The 19,225-nt window shown below is 29.5% G+C and overlaps 6 protein-coding genes across 6 annotated transcripts; 5 read left to right on the forward strand and 1 right to left on the reverse strand.

Annotated features, from left to right (window-relative positions):
• Positions 1-449: 449 nt before the first annotated feature.
• BX663DRAFT_536571 (plasma-membrane choline transporter-domain-containing protein) lies at positions 450-3,338 on the reverse strand. The gene is made up of 13 exons (XM_051530633.1): positions 3,017-3,338; positions 2,847-2,936; positions 2,649-2,786; positions 2,525-2,585; positions 2,390-2,466; positions 2,191-2,327; positions 2,000-2,102; positions 1,789-1,939; positions 1,620-1,716; positions 1,377-1,557; positions 1,130-1,316; positions 886-1,066; positions 450-810 (listed from the first exon to the last, which is right to left on the reverse strand). The coding sequence occupies exons 1-13, from the start codon at positions 3,317-3,319 to the stop codon at positions 717-719; spliced, it is 1,800 nt and encodes a 599-aa protein (XP_051382754.1). The 5' UTR covers positions 3,320-3,338; the 3' UTR covers positions 450-716.
• A 2,803-nt stretch (positions 3,339-6,141) lies between these two features.
• BX663DRAFT_510428 (uncharacterized protein) lies at positions 6,142-7,127 on the forward strand. The gene is made up of 2 exons (XM_051527750.1): positions 6,142-6,520; positions 6,602-7,127. The coding sequence occupies exons 1-2, from the start codon at positions 6,316-6,318 to the stop codon at positions 7,081-7,083; spliced, it is 687 nt and encodes a 228-aa protein (XP_051382755.1). The 5' UTR covers positions 6,142-6,315; the 3' UTR covers positions 7,084-7,127.
• Positions 7,128-8,356: 1,229 nt separating this feature from the next.
• On the forward strand, positions 8,357-9,081 carry BX663DRAFT_510429 (uncharacterized protein). Its single transcript, XM_051527751.1, has 4 exons — positions 8,357-8,406; positions 8,489-8,524; positions 8,600-8,699; positions 8,803-9,081. The coding sequence occupies exons 1-4, from the start codon at positions 8,376-8,378 to the stop codon at positions 9,017-9,019; spliced, it is 384 nt and encodes a 127-aa protein (XP_051382756.1). The 5' UTR covers positions 8,357-8,375; the 3' UTR covers positions 9,020-9,081.
• Positions 9,082-11,783: 2,702 nt separating this feature from the next.
• On the forward strand, positions 11,784-12,866 carry BX663DRAFT_510432 (mitochondrial inner membrane translocase subunit Tim17/Tim22/Tim23/peroxisomal protein PMP24). Its single transcript, XM_051527752.1, has 4 exons — positions 11,784-11,976; positions 12,032-12,131; positions 12,200-12,514; positions 12,592-12,866. The coding sequence occupies exons 1-3, from the start codon at positions 11,939-11,941 to the stop codon at positions 12,512-12,514; spliced, it is 453 nt and encodes a 150-aa protein (XP_051382757.1). The 5' UTR covers positions 11,784-11,938; the 3' UTR covers positions 12,592-12,866.
• A 181-nt stretch (positions 12,867-13,047) lies between these two features.
• On the forward strand, positions 13,048-17,715 carry BX663DRAFT_510436 (uncharacterized protein). The gene is made up of 15 exons (XM_051527753.1): positions 13,048-13,623; positions 13,694-13,815; positions 13,901-13,966; positions 14,033-14,071; positions 14,162-14,263; positions 14,326-14,464; positions 14,524-14,654; positions 14,743-15,258; positions 15,347-15,810; positions 15,867-16,011; positions 16,079-16,378; positions 16,464-16,610; positions 16,670-16,734; positions 16,787-16,874; positions 16,939-17,715. Exons 1-15 carry the CDS (start codon positions 13,092-13,094, stop codon positions 17,584-17,586), a joined length of 3,504 nt encoding a protein of 1,167 aa, XP_051382758.1. The 5' UTR covers positions 13,048-13,091; the 3' UTR covers positions 17,587-17,715.
• A 92-nt stretch (positions 17,716-17,807) lies between these two features.
• BX663DRAFT_510446 (cyclin-like protein) lies at positions 17,808-19,221 on the forward strand. The gene is made up of 2 exons (XM_051527754.1): positions 17,808-18,192; positions 18,269-19,221. The coding sequence occupies exons 1-2, from the start codon at positions 17,959-17,961 to the stop codon at positions 19,046-19,048; spliced, it is 1,014 nt and encodes a 337-aa protein (XP_051382759.1). The 5' UTR covers positions 17,808-17,958; the 3' UTR covers positions 19,049-19,221.
• Positions 19,222-19,225: the final 4 nt, after the last annotated feature.

Below are 19,225 nucleotides of genomic sequence, written 5' to 3' on the forward strand. Positions count from 1 at the left end.
TACTTTGAATATTCATTTCTATTCTGGTTTTGCTCGAGTAAACAGATAAAGAAGCCATTTTCCCTCTTTCTACTAAATTCGATAGTAACAGTCTTTCCCATTTTTTCTTTTAAACACAAAGTATTTCTTTTTTTTTTTTTTTTATTAACAAATAAATTATGTCATCATTGGGCAGTATTAAATCTATGTTATCTATTATAGTATAAAATAGTGTCTTCAAAAGACTCAAGAAAAGTTAAAATTTGATAGATAAGAAAATTGCTTTATATACATATATATCAAAGTATCTCAGACTTAAAAAAAAAAAAAAAGATAAAACTACAAAATTATACAATTTTCACTGCATTTAGTGCTGGATATTTTCCTTTGTAATTGATTTGATCAAAAATATATGCATTGTATGATTAAGCAATAATGAATTTATTCAAAGACCTGCCTTTTTTATACTTGAACTTTTAAATTTTATTAGCAGCATTGTAAAAGTATTTTAACAAATTGATTTCATTGATAAAATAATAAAGAAAGAACTATCTAGGAGGAGAGTGAAAAACAGACAAGAATCTCAAAAGTTTCACTTGTGATAAGAAGAATGTATAAATTACTATTTATAATCGAATATGTATGTTTAAATAAATAAATAGTGCTACTGTAAATGTATACAAATACTACATGATATATATACAAATAATAATATGAAAATGGTATAAAAGATTATTTTAATCAAATCCTGAGAAAGCTGTATGAGCTGCGGATAAATGCACTGTGCCTGCATCTAAATCAATAGCATAACAAAGGAAAGTTGCGTCTATACTATTTGATATATATATATATATATAAAACAAGTTAAATTAAATTTTGAAAAGATGACACTAAAGATGTATTTACATGCTAATCATAATATAGGAAAAGAATTGAGACATATACCATGGTATAAGTGTTCCTATAAGACCGACAATAAATCCATGTGGTGAATGAAGATTATGTGTAGCATAAACATAAGCACTAAAACCAGATGTTAAGGCAATTATACTTGCACCAATATACAACATAAGTTGAGTTAATAGATCTTGTAAATATAATTTGGTATTAGTATCATGTAGTGGGTCTGTTATGATTATTTTTTATTTACCACCAAAGACACCTGTCAATAAATTACGCCTAAATATTTTTGTTGCAGATTGAGCAGCAGCAAAGAAACCTTCACCAGTAATCCCAGTTAAAGAAATTGTATAGTTACTAAATGCACTGACAAGAATATCAATATATCTCAATATAAAACTTAATACATTTGCAAATGGTCTAGAAGTCTTTGAATACTATAAAAGATAAATAAATAAATAAATTAAAACTTATTTTGTTTGAATGCATATCTTTACCTTTCTCATTAAACTAGCTACAAGTTGTAAAAACTGAATAATAGCTAAAATTAAACTAGCCAAAGCCAATGTACCAAATGAAGTACTTGTTGCCCTTACAAATGCTATTTTCCACGGCTTATTATTCATCGGTTCCTGACGATGAAAATACCATTGTGCGGTAATAGCTGATAATATAAATCTGTGTATTCAAAATTAAATTTGAATATCTTGTATAATAATTGTATTTGTATTCTATCTAACCTTTCCATATACATCAATAATCTAGCTGTCCACATGTATATAAATATATAAAACGCTGCTAATGAATATACATAATTATTTACAATCCAAACAGGTCCTATTTATATGGCTTTGTCAAAGTCTTTCATTTATATAATATATATATACATGTTTTTTAGCTTTTAATTACCTGATAAAGATGATTTATCACTCAAATGACCAATTAACCATAAGCGAGTAAACAAGATAATCCAAATAATAGAAAAGATAACAAATATAATTACGAGTAAAAAGGATACAAGAATAACACCAGGATTATATTTTATGACATCACACGAAAGCTATTATAACATAATTAGTTTCAAATATGTATATATAAAATGATAAATGTAAGAACTTGCTTCTATTATAGATATTGTTTTGTTAATTCTATGCCTATAATCAAATATAAGCTTGATATAAATTAAGTTTAAAATGAGTGGAATAAACGACATTATAGTCAATCTAAGCAGAATGATAATATATAAATATAAATATGACATGCAGATATATAAACATATAGATATACACTTATATATTATGTATATATTACCCTGTGTCTTTTGTGGTAATAGATACTTCTTTTTCACCTTCATAAATATAATAGTTTTGTAAAGATTCTACTAATGTCCAAATAAAGATGGTAGTTAAGCTAATTGGCACGCACACAACAGTTCCCCATACAAATGTCTAGAGATACATAAAATAAGTCCTACTAATTTATTTATTTAATATGTATTATCATACTGGACCTTTGTAAAGATACGTAAAATATATAACCAAAAAGTACCAATCATTAAAGCAGTAATAATGATAACAGATAATACACCTATTACATTGTATAATTCATATTTAAGTTATATAATGAAAAATTAGAATAGACTAACCTGCACTATCTTTTATTGTTTTAAACGTGGATCCTTTAATATAATCTTCTATATCACGACTCTATATAAATATTATATAAATAAATATCATATATGTATATCATATATCTATAATCAATCTTACATTAGTTGTAAATAGTACTATAAAACTCGACAATAAGAATATGGCAAGACATAAGGTATATAATGCAGCGAATATTGGATCCCTATATTTTCTACTATCTTTCATTTTTGTCGATAATGGTTTAATTCCAAGTGGAATCTATGTGTACATAATAAAGAGTTAACATTTAAAGATAACATGTGAATAAAATCATTTTACTGCAGTTGAAGTCGGTAATAATGATTCAGATAGCGCTTTGGGAAAATGATTAAAAGTGGTTGGTTGATCAAGGTAAATAGCTGAAGGTTTCTATATAAAAACTTGTTAATACATACATACATACATACATACATGATTATTTATGTATTCATTTATATATTATTATTTACTGGACTTTCATCGTCGTCGTCGTCGTCATCATCATCATCATCAACATCCTGATTATTAGTATGACTAGAATCTTCATGTTCAAATAACAATTCACTTCTATCTGAATAGGGGTTTGATAAAGTCAAAGGTATACTATCCGCATTATTATCATATATCGAATAAAATAGACTATGGGACATTGTTATATCTTCTTCATTCTCCGATTCTTGGTCCATTTGAGCATAATATCTTCTACTGTTTAAGAAGCTGTTCTTTAAATTACTTAGAGCTTCTTTTGCAAATTGTGACATTGACTGCTCCATGATTATTATTATGATTTAGAAAAAAAAAAAAAAAAAGGAAAGAAAGAAAGAAAGAAAAAGACATTTTTATTTTATTTTTACCAATGTTTATTATGCAGTACTGTGACTTGAACAATGTGATATATGTTAATACATGTATATTTATAAATTTGCTGATGTAATATGTATATGATCCAATGAAGAGTGTCTATAACAGATAGACTGACTCACTCACACATTCACACACACACACACACATCCTTCAATGACCAGTAAATAGTATATTACTCTAATATGAATATCTTTACCCCATTAAAGTAAATGACATATTTTTAGAGTTTAAACAGCAGAAGAGAGTCATCTTCTTCTATTCCTTTTATCGCTTTACAAATAGGCAGTCTTTATTGTTTATACTATTTTATAATCGTCTTTTCCTTTCTTTAGCTTTTAAGCAACAAATGCCTTTAGATGAATAGAATCCATAAGATTTCTTTTATTTATCTTCTTGTTTTAGTATTCAAATAATACTACCTTATCTTGATGGCAATAGTCATAAAACCAGCACAAAGATTATTTATTTAGTATTTTACAGTTGGGCTCAATGAATCAATTAATTAGAAGATACTCCCCTTATTATTAATAATGAAGAACATGCTGGTATTTACCTTTTACACAAACAAAGCGCTAATCTCTATTTGTCTTTCTATTCAATAGATCCTTTAGTAAGCATATCTATTTTGTTTAGAATAGTAGAATCATATTTTCAAATTTAATTTAGAATCAAGAAGTAAAAGCTGGTCTCGATTTTTAATAAATAAAGACAAAGTAAATGACAGAGCATGGTAGGCAACAAAATTATCATTTATCACCCTCCAGGAAGTTCCCCCATATGGATTGCCTTCAATGAATAATAATACATCATCAACTAGTTGTCAGCAACTTTATTAATATGGATATTGTACATTAAAAGAAAAGTACCATTATTCACATACGCAATCTACTCTTATGACCCATTCATATTATAGTCATTCAAATCAATTACTACTAGATCAATTACAATCAAAGTCTTCTTTAACTAAAAAGTTCATCATCATCATCCATTCAACATTCTCTTGATAGAACACCTTTCTATCACAATAGATCGAATTTATCTCATTATAATATAATTACAAATATATATGACATTATATGGACTGAAATGGTAATTCAAGCACTTGAGCCTCATGTAGATTCATTAATTAACGTTTTAAATGGAAGTCAAGTAATTCAAAAAACGTCTTTATACAATCAATTCATTTATGAGGCAATTAGTGAATATTGTATTGACGTTGCAACACATAAGACAGGGTTGTTGTATATATCAACATTGTATTGATTACGCATCAGAGTCGCAAATGGTGTGATATCCTATTTAATCTAGATACAGCTTACTAAATCAATCACAGGGTATTCATTTACACTTGTTCAAGATCCCTTTTGGAAACTATGTTGTACAATACATACTAGGGTTAAATCAGCCCTAACTATGATTTGTATGTTTATTGAGCCTGTCTATAGAAAAGCTTAGTTCAAATGTGATTGATCGAAAAAAAAAAAAGGTAAAATGGATACATGTATTTCCATAATTAATGAAAAGAGAGCTTATTTCTTTCTCCTTAGTCTGTTTAGAGTAGCTAGAAGGGGAAATGAGAAGAGACTACAAGTAGATAGTATCATACATAGAAGGGTTCTTATGCGGTTCAAACTTGTTTAGATTATTCTGATGAAAATCAACGTATTCAATACATTAAACGTATTCGCCTTTTACTACCTTCTATTCGATATACTCCTTATGGGGAAAACACATTTCAAGTCGAGTATATGAATCAAACTAATTCACATAAAAGTCACTTATTACTCAATAAGAAAATTAAATTCTATACTAATAGATGAGGATAACATACACTACCTTGCATCTGAAATAAATAGTTCAAGTATTCAGACTAACTTCTTTATCTACAATTGCAACTACATCTTCTATACCTAATACCCTAATTTCTTATCGTACATAATGGAGTACTGTAAATCAGTTATTTTATTACACATTAAAGGAAATTATAATTGTTTCCTAGGGACACTAACGGATACAATCATGAATTATTTAAAGCATTAAAAGGTAAAGATATTAAAAGTACCAATTTTATAAACAGATTCAATACATACATATTGAAATAGAGAATGAAAACTGTAATAAATGACAAGGGCCTAAATGAGATTATTCTTTATTGACTTCACAGAACGTCCATACTTGTATAACTTTTAACACATATGCTGAGCATGTAAAAAAAAAAAAAAAGGCAGATTATAAATATGTAAATACAATGTATCTAAGAAGCTATACATCCTCTGTACTTTCTGCATAATAATAGACTGATACTAACTTACATAATTGAAGAAGAACTTGCCTCAACGATATGTTTAAAGTCTCGTCAACTGACATTCATTCTATGGCATCGAATTAAATACTTTCATTTCCCATTTCCTCTTTATTTATTGTATATATTATCATCTTGGCTGCTTTCTTCAAAAATATCCAATAATCCTCTTAATATAGAAAGAAAAAGAAAAAAAAAGCTTAAAGTTAACAAATTAGGAAATCGAAACGTCAATTTAAGTTAAGCTAGATCAAGTCGATATTTTATCCAATCAAAAATCGTTAATTGATTCAACGGTTAATTATATTTACAAATCAGTAGAGTAAATAAAATTCCATTTATCATTTTAGAATTAGCTGTAAGATGATCATCTAAATAAGATCTATTTTTTTTTTCTTAAAAAATTATCTGCCAATAGTAAATCAAAGAAACTATTGACTCCGATTTACTCAGTGTCAAGGAATGAACTACTATTACTAGTGTAATAAACAGCAGTCTACTAACGTCTATTTTACTAAATAGTATATTTATTTATGTATGTATTATATGCATTCTTTCTTTCTTTCGAAATAGCATGAACATTGTTCTGACGATTCTTCAACGATGTCATATATTTCATCATTTAATTTGCTAAATTCAGATTCACCCATTAACATTAATGGAGAAACATTACAAGACGAATTAGCACTTTGGGCAAATGCCCAATTCAATTTTGATACTATTCCTGGCACAGCTCTTAAAGAGGATGTTAATAAAGGAAAGGATGATCAAGAACTTATCCAAACCTTAACTGAACTTTCCCAATTGGGTAATTAATCAATATGTGTGTATATGTATATGTATATGCATGTGTATCTATTTGTACATATTATACTAATTGATACAATAGTACAACATCAAAATAATACTACCGTTCCTCCTCATGAGCAACAGACAGATAAAGTGCTGGGTTGTTTCCCTATTCAATTTCCTTCATCTACAAATAATGCTGCATCTTTACCTCGAATCGCACCAGCTCCTGGACCGTTTAGTAGCGTTCAATTGATGGAAATTCATCAAGCATTATATACCAATAATAATTACAAGCAACAAAAACGCTCCGAAAATGAATCAAGTGCGGAAGAAGATAAAAGACGTCGAAATACAGCAGCATCAGCAAGATTTCGTATGAAAAAGAAACTTAGAGAACAAGCCCTTGAACGTACTACAAAAGAAATGGAGGAGAATGTGGAGATACTTGAAGCTAAAGTAAAAGAACTTGAAATGGAAGCAAAATGGCTTCGTAATCTTATTCTTGAAAAAGATCCTAATCTTTTAAATCAAATAGAAGAGAATTCTAATAAAGAAGATGCCTCTACTAGTAAAAAATAAAAGTAATAAAAACAAAAAAAAAAAAAAAAAAAAAAAAAAAAAAACTAGTGAGCGAGAATGGCTCATTTACACTAGTCTAGCTACTAAAAATCTCTTTTTTCGAAATAAATGTAAAAGAAAGGAAAACAAAATGATTTCTATGTTGTTAATACTTTTCTTTTATTTATCGTTGGTATGCTTTTTTCTTTGTACATTCTAATTGTAACAATCTTTATATCTTTTTGATTCTTTTTTGCGTTATGATCCTTAGTTTTAATTGGCCGCTTTACTTTTTTTTCAGATTCTGTTAAATATAGCCAATCAACGAAACTGTTAATGCTTGCTTCATTATGTCACACAAATATACAACTTTCTTTTTCTGCATTCAATAGGAATCAAGAAACAAAGGATACAAATCATGCAAAGTCTTTATTCCAATTGTTGAAAAAGCATTTAGCAAATAGAAATGTTTAACCTAAAATAATATTCATGCCCATGCAACTACAAGTTGAAAATAATCCCTATTGCCTTTAATATTCCTCTCTTGAGCTTGTAGACAGTGACTTGCATCATTAACAAAGTTGTCTTCTGTAAATCAAATGTGTATATAAGATTATTTCATAATGAAAACTGTTTATGCTATATCACATAATCATTGCTTTTCTTTTTCTTTTAATCTCTTTCGTTATGCACAAATATGGATACATCGAAAAAGCTCGAGTAAAAGAAAAAAACAAGAAAAACCAATTAATATAACCTTAAAGCTATAAAAATATACCTATTTAGCATTGGGCAAAAATAGGTGAGCGCTTAAAACCAATACTGTTTCATCTCCTGAATGATAGGAAAAAAAAAACATTACCTTTCAGTAAATATTTTAATACTTTAAAACTATCATAAGCTATTCTAAAATATGGTTCTGTAAACCTACAATGTCCTTTATATAAGTTTATTTATATTTTGAATATGAAATAGCTTTGTATCTATACCTTTATTCAAAATTATTTAATCCATTAATAACTAAATAATCATATCTTGTAACTGACTATTACTCTCGTGTCTGCATAAATACTGTTGAGTCGAATAATCAAAATAAACATCCTAAATAGAAGCACCAAATATGCGTATCTATTTAACGCGTAATATAACATGTATTTAGTCTCCTATATAAACTATTGTCAATATATATATATATATACATATATAATTATATAAAATAAGTAAAATAAAATAAATTGTTTTTTTTTTTTTTTTTTTTTTTTTTTTTTTTTGTTTTTTATATCTTTCTTCCCTTATTAATACATTTACAGAGAATGCCAATTGGCCAGCTTTTGTTTTCACCAGGTAAAAAAACACACACACACACACGTATTATACATTTTTCAAAATCAGTTTATTTAATTTTGTGATTTCTTTGTTGCAATAGTTATCATTCAGGGTCTTGCACAAAATGGATATCCAAGTATGAAATATTTAACTTGCATTCATTTTTATTTTAATTAATATGTTATTCTTTTACACATATATAAATATATAGATTCAATTATTTTTATAGAATTTTATGTCTCTCCGTCTGAAAAGCAAAGGACTGAATCTGCAAGTGGCCCCGAACCAAGCTATCATAACACATTTGAATGGTATAGTAACACTTTGATAACATAATTATCGAGTACTCGCATTTTTTTACTTATATTCTAAAACACACACACACACATATATATATATATATATATACAAAAGTTATATTCGTGATAAAGAAGATTTCCTTTCACTAGAATTAATAAATGAAGATCCTACTAGACCTGGTCATATAGGCTCTACCCGAGTTTCATTAAAGAAAGTATTTGATGCCGGCTTTTTTGAAGATTGGGTTCCTCTCTCAACTACTACTGGGGGTCCTTTAGGACATCTTTATATAAAATTAGCTTTTACAGTAAGTATAACAATAACAAGATAATCTGTTTCCAGACTCCTGATATATATTGGTCTTTCAAAGCCTAAAGAAGAAACAAACACAAATAATAACTATACTCATAGCGAAAATGCATCAATACTATCAGTACCTTTGAATGAACAACAAAAGAATGAAAGTTTATCAGCAGATAATGGAAAATTAAAACACTATACCACAGAATCTAATTTATCTCCACCTTCTTATCCTAGTTCTAATAACCCTGTATTCAATCAAGATCAAAAAGTGAACTATTTAATATCACCTACTACTAATGTAGCACCACCTCTTGTTGTAGGTAGCCATCCCCCAACTATCGGACAACCGACACCTACATTATCACCACAATCACCTATCCAAAATTCACCAGTAGTATATAATCATAATTACCAGGATACAACTTATTCTATTTCTCCAGCTAGAACTCATGAACCCCCTTCACAACCGCCCTCTTATACTCCTTCTCCTCCTCCTCCACCTCATCATCCTATCATAAGTCCATCACCTGTTATTGATCCCAACCCTATCATCGCTCAACCTCCAATCCCAATCATTCAGCCAACTCATACAATGCCTGTTCAGCCTATTCCTTTACCTGCACCAATTCCTCCACCCACACCAGTTGCTGCCCCAGAGCCAGTACAAACACCAGAACCTGTTAAAGTAGAGACACCTAAGCCTATTATGCCAGAAAAGAAACCGAAAAAGAAGAAGAGCGGCACCTCTAGTTGGATAGTAAATTACATACATAGACCCATGTATGAGTGCAACGTATTAACTTTTATTATTATTATTGTATTTAGAAATATGGTAGTGCAGCACTTGCAGGAGCAGCAGCCGTGGGGTTAGGTAACTGGGTTAAGGATGTATTTAGTAGTGATGATAAAGATTTGCAAGAAAAAGCAAAAAAACAAGCTATGAAGGAAAAGCCTTATCGATCTAAAAACTTTGATCCTTCCTCCCAAGAAGAAGAAGAAGAAGAAGAAGAAGAAGAAGAGGATGATGATGAGAATGATGAGGATGTGTTTGTTGATGCAGAATAAGGGGAATTAAACCATATATTCTAATAATATAATACAGTATTTGAACTTCAAATTCAGATAATAAGAAAATGCAATATGTGATATATTATAGTGTCAATTTAGAAAAAAGAAAAAAAAAATAAACGTCAATTTTAGAACAAATATAAAAGACTAATTAGATATAATGGATATTACCTGTAGTGATCTAATTTTCTTCTACAAGTAGAGGAAAGTCCGTATCTGTTACAAGAATCTGTCTAAACAAATGTTAATGTTATCATCTTTATTGAAATTCATTAGGCCGACTATTTCTTTTCCAAATAGACAGACAAATAGGCATTCTATTCTTACTAGCATTCACATCTCTCAGCCACAATATTCTACAGTGTGTGTGTGTGTGTGTTTTTTTTTATAAAATAGAAAATTAACTGTAAAGTCATCAAAAAGAAATAAAGTTACTAAATAAAACATTGTTATTCTTGTTAGGTAATAAGTCGATAATACTATGAATGAGTGAATAAATAAATAAAAATTGGCCTAGATACTAGTTTTAATATGATTAACATTTTATATACTTAAATTAGCCAAAAATTAAAAAACGTTGAAAAAAAAATTTTTTTTTCAATGGAACATTATAGCCTGTAGAAGGCTTTCCTTGATAATGAATCTATGCTGATACTGATGAAACCTCCATCGAAAGGAAGGCGAAGTTAGAAGCTTAAATAATTTAGGCAACGGTAAACATCACATATCATAAGAGCAGTGATTATTATGCTCTATTTTTTTCAGCCAACTCTCTTGAGAATAAACTTCAGAGTTAGGGGAGGAAAAAAAAAGATTTAGAGAAGGATTATGATACATTTGATATATAATATGCAAATGTTACCATCATTAGCAGACTTCAGGAACTATAAAGTTTACATGCGTAATATATTTTATTGTAGTAGCCAAGTGTTCCGCAGTCTGCACATTGTCTTATTATAACATATTACAAGGCATTTCTTTTTTTTTTCTCCTTTTCTTTTTTATTATAAACAAATAATAGAATAAAAGCTTTAAAACTTTCTTGTATTCCTTTTCCTCTGATAGAACAAATTCTCTCTTGAATTATAACCTCGTACATTTCTTTTATTATATTAAAAAGGAAAAAAAAAAAGCTTATTTATTTTTATTTTTTTTAGATTGACAACATATGATCTATCAACTTTATGTTGGTTAAAGGTCATTATATCTGATTAGTCTTTTATATTTGTTCTAAAATTGACGTTTATTTTTTTTTTTATTTTTTCTAAATTGACACTATAATATATCACATATTGCATTTTCTTATTATCCGAAAAAATAGATGTAATCTTCTGAATTTAAAAGTTCAAATACTGTAGTCAATTTTACATAAATACATAGTAATATACATATATCGTTAAGCTGGCTAGATCAATCAGATATAATGTGCTTTGTTAATAAAATATTTATTCACTTGTATTAAAGTTTAGGTTTCTCACCTTAGAAAAAAAAACAATTAAATGATGAATATAAGCTGTAGCTGTTCTTTTGAGTTAACCAAAGCTTTCATAATCCTTTTTCTTAATCCCTCGAATTCATAATTATTGAAGTTACGCTTGCCGTTTAGATAATGCTCTACTCATGGATTAATTAGCTCTCCGCTATTTATTGTGACTTTGTGGAGATGGAATTGAAAAACAGGCAAACTATCATTACCCAGTCGTTTTTTTTTTCTTTCCTTTTTTTTTTTTTTTTTTTTTTTTTTTTTTTGTTCGAAATAATAATAATCAAACCCTGGAAACGTTTTTTTTCTTTCTTTCTTTCTTAAAAAAGACGATATAATTCCACCATTTTCTTTTTTGTAATATACAAATATTTATACATTTAAAACAACAATAATATGGGACATTCTGCACAAGACCATTCTAGAGATCCTTGGTAAGTTGTTACCCTTGAATTTAAGTGAATAGTATTTTGATTCTCTTTCAATTAGCCCCTGGGTTATTCTTAATGATTTAGGTGGTGCGTTTGTTATGGGTGCTGTTGGTGGTGGTATCTGGCATTCTGTAAAAGGTGCAAAGAATTCACCTAGAGTAAGTGTTTAGAATTGTTATTATGTGTGTATACATTTAATATAAAGAACTAAATTTTAATTAAATAGGGTGAACGTTTAGTTGGCGCAGTATCTGCTATGAAAGCTAGAGCTCCTGTTTTGGGTGGTAACTTTGCAGTTTGGGGTGGTTTATTTTCAACATTTGATTGTGGCTTGAAAGGTATCAGACAAAAGGAAGATCCTTGGAATTCTATTATTTCAGGAGGTTTGACAGGTGGCGTTTTAGCCGCTCGTGGTGGTGTAAAGGCTGCTGCTGTTTCAGCTGTTGTTGGTGGTGCTCTTCTTGCTCTTATTGAAGGTATTGGTATTGGTATTTCTAGGATGACTGCTGATCAAAGTAAGCCTGTTATGCCTCAACTTTAGGTTAGTATATACACGCATATATACATGTATAAAGAGAGAGTGAGAGTGAGCAAGACGATTAATTTCTTCTATAATAGATTTGAAGAGCATCATCATTTAGATTTCTTTTTATATATGCAAAAAAAAGCAAAGAAAAAAAAAAAGAACAAAGCCTTCCTCTTTTTCACTTTTCTATATTCTAATTACCCCGTGTATATATTATACATCTCCCTTCTCTATTATTATTATATATTTTTTTTTATATATATTTGTGCTTTATTATCCAGTCAGGATACCTGGATATCATTATCAATAAACGATGTTGGATAAGAAAAGGCACTTTTGTAATAATCGCTTATATGTGTGAATAGAGAGAAAAAATAAGTTCTTGTAACAATCTATTATTAAAAATAAGACTTTACATTTTATAAAGTTCTTCAAAATTAGAATAATATAGCGTGACTTGTAATCACTTGTAGGTAGTAGTTTTGTTCATTTTAAAGCTTTTCTTTCTTTTTTCTTTCTATTTTTTTTTTTTTTTTTTTTTTTTTTTTTTTTTTTTTTTCGTTTTACAGATACTTTCAACACTACTATTATTATGAATATTAAAAGAAAAAATTTACCCTCTTGGCTACCGTTGTCTTTTGTATTGGCCAAGCACCTCTATGAGAATGGAATACATAAATTATTTTTAACTACGACAGAACGAAAGTATTTTGAAGACTCGCTAACTTCATATGCTGTTTGGATAGCCTTTGTTAACAAACGAAAGGAAGAAGAAACGCTGGTAGAAATAAATACTGCAGTATTTCGTGTACGTTCGATGCTTTATGAACAATTGATACCCCATCTATTTCCCACTCATAATCTATGTTGTAAACTAATCGATCTTGATTCACTTATTGCTCAAGCTCACCAATTAACTTTACCATCCGAATCAGTTGTTGACAAAGAATGGGACACATATTTAAAGAAACATGTTCATGTTAAGAAGGAAGCAGACTTGCCTACAATGTCCCATGATAATTCTACTATTGAAAATGATAATACTGTAAATGGAAAAAAGAATGAAATAAGCCAACATGAGCAACAACAACAACAACAACAACAACAGCAGCAGCAGCAACAATGTAAAATAATTACTCGTTTTAACTTATACAAAAAAAATTAATTCATTTTTCTTTGTTTTTATTCAACTAGTAAATAACTCAACACTAAAAATAGATGAAATGAGTGTCATAATAGACGATGTTCCACTTAGAGATGTATTTCATACACTTGAATTAGATAGAGATGCTATGATTGAACAACGCAAATTAGAGGTAATTTGTTACTCTAAAAACAGAAAAAAAAAAACACATATTCATATATATATATATTTTTAAAACGTTTAACTTTTAATATTAGGAATTTGAAGCACAAGAAGAACTAAATGAAGCGGAGGAAGCAAAAGAAAATGCTACAGCAAAATCAGTAAGAGCAAGCTTTATTACATTACAAAGTTTTAATATAATAACATTTTTATTTTTTTATTTTTAGTTATCAATGTTTAATGCAGATGGCAATTTTAATTTAAAAGTAAAGAAAAAAAAGGGGGGCGGGAGGAGGGAGGGAAAGGGAAAGATATTGGATAGTCTATATTCATTTATTGTTAAAACTCTTTTATAGTATCTTCTTCAGGGCATTGTAGCAAATAGACAAAAGACATCATTATCTGATCGTGAACTACAGAATTTATTATCAGATTTTAAACCTCACAGATCAAAATGGGTAAAGTGGTAGATCAGTACATATAAAGATTATATTATTTGGCTTATTATTCTTTTTTTTAGGCAAATGATGAAAGAGTAGGACAAGAAGAGCTATATGAGGCTTGTGAAAAAGTATTGACCGATTTAAAGAACTATACTGAACATTCAACACCTTTCTTGAACAAAGTTAATAAGCGCGAGGCACCAGATTACTTTGAAAGTAAATAATGTTATCAGTTCAATATCATATCATACTAATTTTTTTTTTTTTTGGTTTAGTCATTAAAAAGCCAATGGATCTTGGAACAGTAACTAAAAAATTAAAAAATCTAGTTTATCGATCCAAGAAAGAATTTGCAGATGATCTTTATTTAATTTATGAAAATTGTTTAACATATAACACAAATGCTGTAAGGGGGAAAAAATAAAATAAAACAAGACAAAAGAGTGCCCAGAATTAACAAAATAATTTTTTTTTTTTAAAAAAAAAACTTTTAGGCAAGTGAATATAGAAAGCATGCGATTGCCATGCGTAGAAAAACAGACAGATTAATGGCTAGAGTGCCTGATATTAGTATTAAAGAAATGAAGACAGAAGTTGATGAAGAGGGTGAGGATCTAAGTGAAGATGAAGATCATAGTTCAGAACGTGTATCAAAGAAATTAGCAGGTAAACATATGCCATCAGTGGAGCGAAAGTCAACTCCTATACAATTGGATAGACATTCTCGAGAACGATCAATGACACGAGGATCTAGTGTCGCTCCCACTTCAACATTAGAAGGTATGGTTAATAGTGACATTGAAAATGGTATGACACCTGAAGTTGGGACACCACTTTCACAATATGGTGGTAAAACAGTAAAAGGGCAAAATAATAGCAGTGATATGAATTACAACATTGACCTTGAACAAGAGGATAAGAAAATAGGAGCAGAAATTGATGATGATTTAGGTGAATTTCAAAATCAAGTATGGCGCGACAAAACAAAGAAAACAAGAGCGAAATTAACTGTAAGAGATTAAATTATTGGAATGTGGAGTAAGGGGGAGGGGAGGGGATAGATAGTGTTATTTACATATGCACGTATATACATTATAGACAGATGTAGAGAAGCAATATCAGTTCCCGTTTGGAGAACGTGAAGCACTTATTAGATCAGGTCTAGACATGGAACGATTCTCAATGATTGAGCATTTACATGATAATCCTGAATCCATCATTAAGCTTGTTCGATGTGAATTTGATCGTTTTTTAAAATGGACAGATCGTAGAGCCAACAATGCAACACTTTATGATGATTTTAGTTTGGAATCAAGTGATGATGAAAATTTGGATGCATTTTTTTCTAGAAAAATTACAAAGCCTCAAAAACAAGCCGATGATTCAACAAGAAATGATTTGTTTTTACCGGATTATGAGATTACAAGCGGCATACCTGAATTAGAGGGTGTAAATGAGGATTTTGCTATTAGTAGTGAGCCTTCAACATACCGTGAAAAATACAACTTTGCTAGAAAATCTTCAGCTGATTTAAGTTCAGAGATTCTATTAGCAGCTCAAGGGTATTTATAAACTTGGAGAATTCATTCTTATAAAGATTACTTATTCCTAATTGTAGATATTCGACTATATCACTTGATGAATATCCTGAATTAGATTTTCCAGACTATGGCCTAAATCCTTTAATAGATAAAAGTAATCATACATTAGAGCAAATCAGATTAATGTATTCCAAATGCAACTCTATTCGTAATAATATACCGGTAAAAAAAAATATAAATAGAAACAAAAAGAAAGAGATAAGCTCTAATTATTATATATACATATTAGATATCAACATTAGCATCTTCTATTGATATTAATAAATCTGTTGCTGATAATGAAGAAAATCAAAAACAAGTTATTCAACCTTCCTCATCAGCTAAAATACCCCCTTTAATTTTAACTCCTGAATCAGGATACCAAGTATCTCAAAAAATACTGTCCAAGCTCTTGACTCATGCTGGTTTTGAAGGTGCCAAAATAGGTGCATTGAATGTATTGACTGATATCATGATTAATTATCTAACTAATATTGGTAAAACAATGCGATCTTACTGGGATAAATATTCTCATAAGATGGAAGGCGATGTAAGTTTTTTTTTCTCCTTTATTAAGCCTTGCAACGTGCATTAAAACTAAAATATTATTATTATTTTTTTTTGGATTTTTGTAGGAAATGTTGATTCATACACTTTATGAAAATGGAATACTCGATATTTCCGATATTGAATATTATGTGCATGATAATGTTGAGCGAAGTGTGCATCGATTAGATGATTTGCATCGTAGACTTCAAACTTCTTATCAAGATCTTTTATCTGTAAAGCTTGATATATTTTATATTATATGATAAACTATTGATTCTTGTATCTTACTTAGGGACCTACTGAAAGACCTGTTACGGAAGAAGATGAATTGCTTAATGATGAAGAGACATTTGTAACGTAAGTGTATCAAGATAATATATCAGGAATAGAATGTAATACTTGTTTATAGTGGTATTTTTGGAGAGGATATAGGAGAAGATTATTTCGGCTTTAAAGATCTTGGTTTAGATCAAGAGTATAATCTAGACAGTCTTTCGGTAAAGTAAACCAATATAATACGCATGTAAAAAAAAAAAAAAATAATTAACCTTTTAAGGATAGATACCAAGTCGACTTTGGTTTGGTAAAAATAAAGATAAAGCACCAATCAAAACTACAGCAGCAAAAGAACCGACTTATAAGTACCCACCTCCATCAAGCTTTTCACCAGTAAAATCCGAAAAACAAGTTATTGGTTTATTACAAGCTTATTTTGCTAAACGGCTTTCTGATCCAAATCTTCCTTTAGTAGAAGATGAATTTCTACCCAACAAAAACAAGAATCGACCTCGCTATCCACCCACTAACAAACCTACTGTAGGAAGAAAGAAACTAGCGAAAGAATCATCATCATCAGCGACAGGTGTTGGTGGTGAACATAAAAAGCATAAACGAAAGCGACCTATAGAAGAGATTGTGGCAGAAAGGGCGGAAAAAGCTGAGAAGAAGAGATTAAGAATGGAAGAGAAAGCGCAAAAGATTGCAGAAAAGGAGCAAAAACGCCGATTAAGAGAAGAATTAAGGGAACAAGAAAAGCAAGCAAGAATAGAAGCAAAAGAAAAGAGAAAACTGTTAAATAAAAAAGCAAAACAGCAAGCTCAGCTGGCTAAACAAGGTTCATTACCAGCTACACCTACCATTTCTTCTTCTAGCATTAGTGCTGCTAATAATTCACCGTTAGTTATGGAGGATGAAGAAGAAGAAGTATAAATTCCTTTTGAACCCCTTCCCCTCCTTTTTTTTTTTTCTTTAATTGTATTGTAAATAAAAATGAAAAAAAAAATCATTTGTTAAATTTAATATTATTAATAAAATGAAAAGATTTATTATTATACTATATTTTATAAGTAGTAAAAAAAAGAATGCAATTAGATACAAGAAAAAAAAATACGTATTAATTTATTTTTGGTATATTTGTATATCATAAGATTCTGCTTGATGCATTAATTGGGTGGGGGGGCTTTCCTCTTTTTCTTTTTCTTTTCCTTTTCTTTTTCTTTTTCTTTTTCTTTTTCCTTTTCCTTTTATTTTTGGCTTTTGCTTAATTTTATTTTGCTTGTTACATTTTACTTTATCTATTCAATGTCACCACAAATTCCATTTCCCTTACGAGAGACAAAAGTTGAAGAAAATCAATCCTTTCGACCTAATCTGAACATTACATTAATTTGCCCTGATTGTAGAGTGAAACCCCCACATATACTGGAAGAATTTGCATCCGGAGATTTGGTTTGTGGTGATTGTGGTCTTGTATTGGGTGACCGTATTATTGATACTCGTTCGGAATGGAGAACATTTGCTAATGATGAGGGTGATGTACGGTTAAAATTTATTATTATTATTATTTTCAATAATCGGATAATTTAGAGTATCTAATAATAGTCAGTTATAGGATCCTTCCCGTGTCGGTGCCGCAGCTAATCCATTATTGGATGGGGACCAATTAGATACAATTATTTCTCGTAAAGACGGAGGATCAGGAGTCGCTAGAGATTTGAATAAAACACAAGCAAAGGCAACAGGACAAAAGGCAGAACGTAATCTCGCTCAAGCTTATAAAGAAATCCAAGCAATGTGTGATTCCATCTCTCTTTCAAAGATTGTATGTGATACTGCTAAACAACTCTATAAACGAGTAGAGGATGAAAGATTGTTGAGAGGTAAATCAAATGATGCCATCATCGCTGCCTGCATTAGTATAGCATGTCGACAAGAACGAGTTGCTCGAACATTTCGAGAAATCTGTGCCCTAACTCGGGTCCCCAAAAGAGAAATTGGTCGTTGCTGTAATGTATTAAAGGCCAAGTTACAAACAAATACATCCGTGATGAATTCCGAAGATTTGATGTCTCGCTTTTGTTCTAATTTACAATTACCTAATTATGTACAAAAATCAGGTATTGATCTTGTACGTAAAGCAAAGGAATTAGGTACGCTTGCAGGAAAGTCGCCTATATCAATTGCTGCTGCTTGCATCTACCTTGTATCGTATCTTTTTAAAAATCCAAGATCAACAAGAGATATCGCTAATGTTGCAGGTGTTTCGGAAGCAACAATTAAAAGTGCTTACAAATCTTTATATACAGAAAAGGAAAAATTAATTGACTTGGAAAAGTTGAAGGATAAGCCAAATTGGGATAACCTAAGTTTTGATGAATTGGTTTTACCTTAAATTTTGTATGCATCATGATGACTTGTGCTTTGATGTCATGTATAAAGAAAACTCCGTATTAAAAAAAAAAAGAACCAAAGATATACTTTCCTTATGCTACTAGAAAAAAAAAAGGCCCTCCCTTATTTCTTCTTCTTCTTTTTTTTTTTAAATATATTTTATATTTTATTTTTGTAT

This window comes from Cokeromyces recurvatus (assembly GCF_025118155.1).
Source record: "Cokeromyces recurvatus strain NRRL 2243 chromosome Unknown BX663scaffold_13, whole genome shotgun sequence".
Lineage (NCBI taxonomy): Eukaryota > Fungi > Mucoromycota > Mucoromycetes > Mucorales > Mucoraceae > Cokeromyces > Cokeromyces recurvatus.

Bases quoted from the DNA above. Each gene is read 5' to 3' on its own strand.
- BX663DRAFT_536571 (XM_051530633.1), bottom strand. From the start codon at position 3,319: ATGGAGCAGTCAATGTCACAATTTGCAAAAGAAGCTCTAAGTAATTTA. The intron at 2,467-2,524 runs GTTAGTCTATTC...ACAATGTAATAG, and splicing joins AACAATAAAAGATAGTGCAG to GTGTATTATCTGTTATCATT. The intron at 1,558-1,619 runs GTTAGATAGAAT...TTGAATACACAG, and splicing joins TTATTGATGTATATGGAAAG to ATTTATATTATCAGCTATTA.
- BX663DRAFT_510428 (XM_051527750.1), top strand. From the start codon at position 6,316: ATGTCATATATTTCATCATTTAATTTGCTAAATTCAGATTCACCCATT. The intron at 6,521-6,601 runs GTAATTAATCAA...TTGATACAATAG, and splicing joins AACTGAACTTTCCCAATTGG to TACAACATCAAAATAATACT.
- BX663DRAFT_510436 (XM_051527753.1), top strand. From the start codon at position 13,092: ATGAATATTAAAAGAAAAAATTTACCCTCTTGGCTACCGTTGTCTTTT. The intron at 16,012-16,078 runs GTAAAAAAAAAT...TATACATATTAG, and splicing joins CTATTCGTAATAATATACCG to ATATCAACATTAGCATCTTC. The intron at 16,379-16,463 runs GTAAGTTTTTTT...GGATTTTTGTAG, and splicing joins CTCATAAGATGGAAGGCGAT to GAAATGTTGATTCATACACT.
- BX663DRAFT_510432 (XM_051527752.1), top strand. From the start codon at position 11,939: ATGGGACATTCTGCACAAGACCATTCTAGAGATCCTTG. The intron at 11,977-12,031 runs GTAAGTTGTTAC...TCTTTCAATTAG, and splicing joins GACCATTCTAGAGATCCTTG to CCCCTGGGTTATTCTTAATG. The intron at 12,132-12,199 runs GTAAGTGTTTAG...TTAATTAAATAG, and splicing joins GTGCAAAGAATTCACCTAGA to GGTGAACGTTTAGTTGGCGC.
- BX663DRAFT_510429 (XM_051527751.1), top strand. From the start codon at position 8,376: ATGCCAATTGGCCAGCTTTTGTTTTCACCAG. The intron at 8,525-8,599 runs GTATGAAATATT...ATAAATATATAG, and splicing joins TGCACAAAATGGATATCCAA to ATTCAATTATTTTTATAGAA. The intron at 8,700-8,802 runs GTATAGTAACAC...TATATACAAAAG, and splicing joins TATCATAACACATTTGAATG to TTATATTCGTGATAAAGAAG.
- BX663DRAFT_510446 (XM_051527754.1), top strand. From the start codon at position 17,959: ATGTCACCACAAATTCCATTTCCCTTACGAGAGACAAAAGTTGAAGAA. The intron at 18,193-18,268 runs GTACGGTTAAAA...AGTCAGTTATAG, and splicing joins TTGCTAATGATGAGGGTGAT to GATCCTTCCCGTGTCGGTGC.